Source organism: Nematolebias whitei, chromosome 11 (assembly GCF_014905685.2).
Source record: "Nematolebias whitei isolate Nwh7 chromosome 11, NemWhi1, whole genome shotgun sequence".
In the NCBI taxonomy this organism is placed as follows: Eukaryota; Metazoa; Chordata; class Actinopteri; order Cyprinodontiformes; family Rivulidae; genus Nematolebias; species Nematolebias whitei.
The window spans coordinates 1,118,796-1,122,321 of record NC_056508.1 but is presented as its reverse complement, the minus strand read 5'-3'; the positions used below and the strand labels follow the sequence as shown (position 1 = coordinate 1,122,321).

The window sequence follows — 3,526 nt, the reverse complement described above, 5'->3', positions numbered from 1 at the left end:
GTTATTAGAATGTTATTAGCTTTAATCCCTGGTAAAACATTAGTGTTTGTGGAGATACTTTATCACATACAGAAGCCCCTGCTTTATCGCGGGGGTTCAGTACCCTGCCCCCCGGCTATAAGAGAAAAATCACCAATATTATGATAATTATAGTTATGGGCGGCTGTGGCTGAGTAGTTAGAGCAGTCGTCCTCCAATACAAGAGTTGGGGTTCGATTCCACCAGCAGTCACATTCTGAAGTGTCCCTGGGCAAGACACTGAATCCCTCGAGGCCTCTGATGTGTGTCCCATCAGTGTATGAATGTGATAAAGCTCTGATTAGTCTTTTCTTTAGAATGATTTGTTCAATTATCTTTGTAGAGCTCTAGTATAGGCTGTATGAATGGGTCAATGAGTCACAGATTGTTGTAAAGAGCTTTGAGTGTCTTGATCAGATAGAAAGGTGCTATATAAGTACAGTCTATTTATAACATAATGACTCTTGTTTTATTTACAGCATCAGCTCAGACACCAGTGGCCCCAGTCTCTGTTGGAAGTCCTCCACCTCATCAGCCCATCCAGCTCAGTGACCTTCAGAGCATCCTCGCCAACATGAACGTCCCAGCAGCAGCTGCTGCTCAAGGACCAGGGGGTTAGTGACTCATTAATTACCTGTTTTGTCATGGCATGAAGGGGAGTGATTAAACATGAGGCCAGCTAACAGCTTTCTGATGTTCTCTAGTGGACCTGGCCAGTGTTTGCACCCCAGAGATGATGGCTCCCATCCTTAGTAACCCTGAAGTACGGCAGAGACTCCTTCCTTTCCTCCCCAGTGGGGAAAGTTTACCACAGAGTTCTGAGGAGATCCAGAACACACTCAACTCACCTCAGTTCCAGCAGGTAGGACAAGATCAACACATGATGAAGTTTCCTGGTTCATGCTCAACAATTCAGGTAGAAAAATATAACAAAGTTAAGCTAGGTCCTTTGGACAGATGCAAAAAAATAAAGTAAAAAAAGTTGAACCATTTCATCTTTAATTCAAAAGACTTCTTCAGTCTGAGGAGCTGTATTCAGCTCAGTCTCTTAAACAGCACCTTCTCAGAGTGGATCAACCAGTTTGCTGCTGACAACCAAAACCAGCTGATCACATGCTCAAGAAGGACCATCAGCCTGCAAATACTGGTCTGTGTGGGTGGGTTTGCGGTACACCTCAGTTTACAAATGTCCTCTATCAGAGACTGAGACCTCACAGTCCAAGAAAGCCAACTTGCCATTTTTTTTACATCATCTTGTGTGAACTTGATGGTGGTCTGATCTAGGCACTAGAAACTAACAACATGCCTAGATCAGACCACACGTCAGCAAGTGTTGGACTGTACAGATCAGGCACGCTTGGCACAGCATGTCAAGTCCAAGACTCGACAACAAAATAAGTTTAACTTACTAATAACTCATCAACACCATCACTATTCCAATAACAACACATTCAGTGTAGGACAACACTCCAGTAGTCAGTTACATGCCAGGGAGACAGAAAAGTGGGTGAAGAATTTATCTGACAGCTCAACCAGCCGGAGATAGAGATTCTTGCCAGGGGACTGAACTTTGCGGTTGCACCAAGTAGAATTCCTCTGGTGGAGATGATCACAGCTACTGAATCAGCCAACGGCAACAACAAAATGAAAGAGGGTGAAGCAGAACAGCTCAGAATCAAAGTTTCATCCTGCCTCAGCAATGCCAAACCACCACCTTCCAACATCAGTAGAGAGGAGAGGGATGCACTCACCACTCTTAGCAAGGACAAAAACATCATCATTCTCCCAGCAGACAAAGGAAGGTGCACAGTGATTTTGAACCAGAAAGACTATCATGAGAAAGTTATGACACTCCTTAGTGACTTAAACACTTATGAACCTCTGAAAAGAGATCCAGGAAGTGGTTACAAGAAGAAGTTGATAGATTGCCTGAAAATTTTGGAGCAGGACAAGGCTATTGACAGTTTTCTGTACCACAGACTGTACCCGGGGGAGGCCACACCTAGTCTGTATGGTTTACCTAAAATCCACAAACAAGGTGTACCTTTAAGACCTATTGTTAGCAAGATTAACTCTGTCACTTACAATGTTTCCAAATATCTGATGTCTGTACTCATCCCTTTAGTTGGCAGCTCAGAACACCACATACAGAACACCATGGACTTTGTGGATAAGGTGAGGGATGTCATCATGGAGACTGATGAAACAATGGTCTCTTTTGATGTCACATCACTCTTTACGTGCATTCCTGTTGATGATGCAGTAGAGGTGGTCAGTTTAAGATTAAAATCAGACACCACTCTGAGCAGCAGGACCACGCTTTCCACAGAACAACTGTGTCAACTCTTGAAACTGTGCCTGCAGTCAACCTACTTCACCACTTGCTCTCGACGAGATCGGATGCTTCCCCCCCTCCCTCTCCGCTTTGCTTTGCTGCTCTGTCTGTCTTTGAAATTGCTGTGAGACTCTCTTTCATATCTTCCAAACCATAAATATGTACTTGTTTTGATCAGTTGGTCCCTCAACTCAATTTACAACATTTCTTGAAGAGAAGACAGGCTTTAGGCGAGCTGATTTACCCTGTTGGCACGTACGCAGCTGGATATCTCATTGACTGGAAAACTTGATGATGTGTCTATCTCTGCTGCCATCTGTGGATTTTAAGGACGCATATTTAATTGGATTCACGATAACTGGTTCCTGCTTTTTGGATTCAGCTGGTGCTGGTTTTTATCAACAATCAAGGAAGTCGTCAGCAGCAAATTTGGACCCGATCACGCTGCTTGCCTTTATGATGGCTTGGTTCATGTCTCGAGTACCCGGACTCAAATGCTTTGGGCAGAATGGATCAGATCTTGGGGATTTTTCAGAACTGAGTAAACCGACACAGACTGAAGGTAGATGTCATTAAGTTCTGCCTGTCCCCAAAACAATTGTGTGTTTATCTAAGTTGGCTCCCCTGGCTGGCCTTGAAGGACATCTTATCTGAATTCGCCTGGAGAAAATGTGATCTGACGCTCATCATCACCTCCCTGAAGAATTTCCACTGATAACCAGATGAACCAGCTGAAAAAACTTTGTCATTATTTCAGGACTCTTGGATTCTCAGATGTTATCCTTGGCCATTCCTCGACATCCCTCGAAAATGTTTATGGATCTCACCGGAGGACATTAACTGATTACAGTGACCTCGAGAGCATCTATAATCATTGTTGACCGCTCTCGTCTCCGATTGCAGAATGTCTACGTAAATATGTGCTTGTTTGTGCGAGGTGTTTTTTTAATATTAGTTTTTTTTTCCTCAGGCAAGAAAAAAGTGTGATAGGAATTTTTTTCGCCTCCAACTCCTACATGTGTCCAGTTAACCAGTTTTATTGTCTGTCCAAACAGGTCTCACTTGTAAATGAGTCTTCGAGGCTCAATGTGATTTATCTGTTTAAATAAAGTTTGAATGGAAAAACATGGGGAGCAATATTATAGGCAGAAACATGGGTGTGCTATGGGGTCT

At 43.4% G+C, this 3,526-nt stretch overlaps 1 protein-coding gene across 1 annotated transcript in view; it reads left to right on the top strand.

Moving 5' to 3' along the window:
• The first annotated feature begins 504 nt into the window (after window positions 1-504).
• LOC119416674 (proteasomal ubiquitin receptor ADRM1-like) overlaps window positions 505-3,526 on the top strand; it is a 5,497-nt gene continuing 2,475 nt past the window's right edge. The window contains exons 1-2 of the mRNA XM_037683858.1: window positions 505-632; window positions 723-880. Of these exons, the coding sequence (XP_037539786.1) occupies window positions 593-632; window positions 723-880 (198 nt within the window). The 5' untranslated portion in view covers window positions 505-592. The remainder of the gene's footprint in view (window positions 633-722; window positions 881-3,526) is intronic.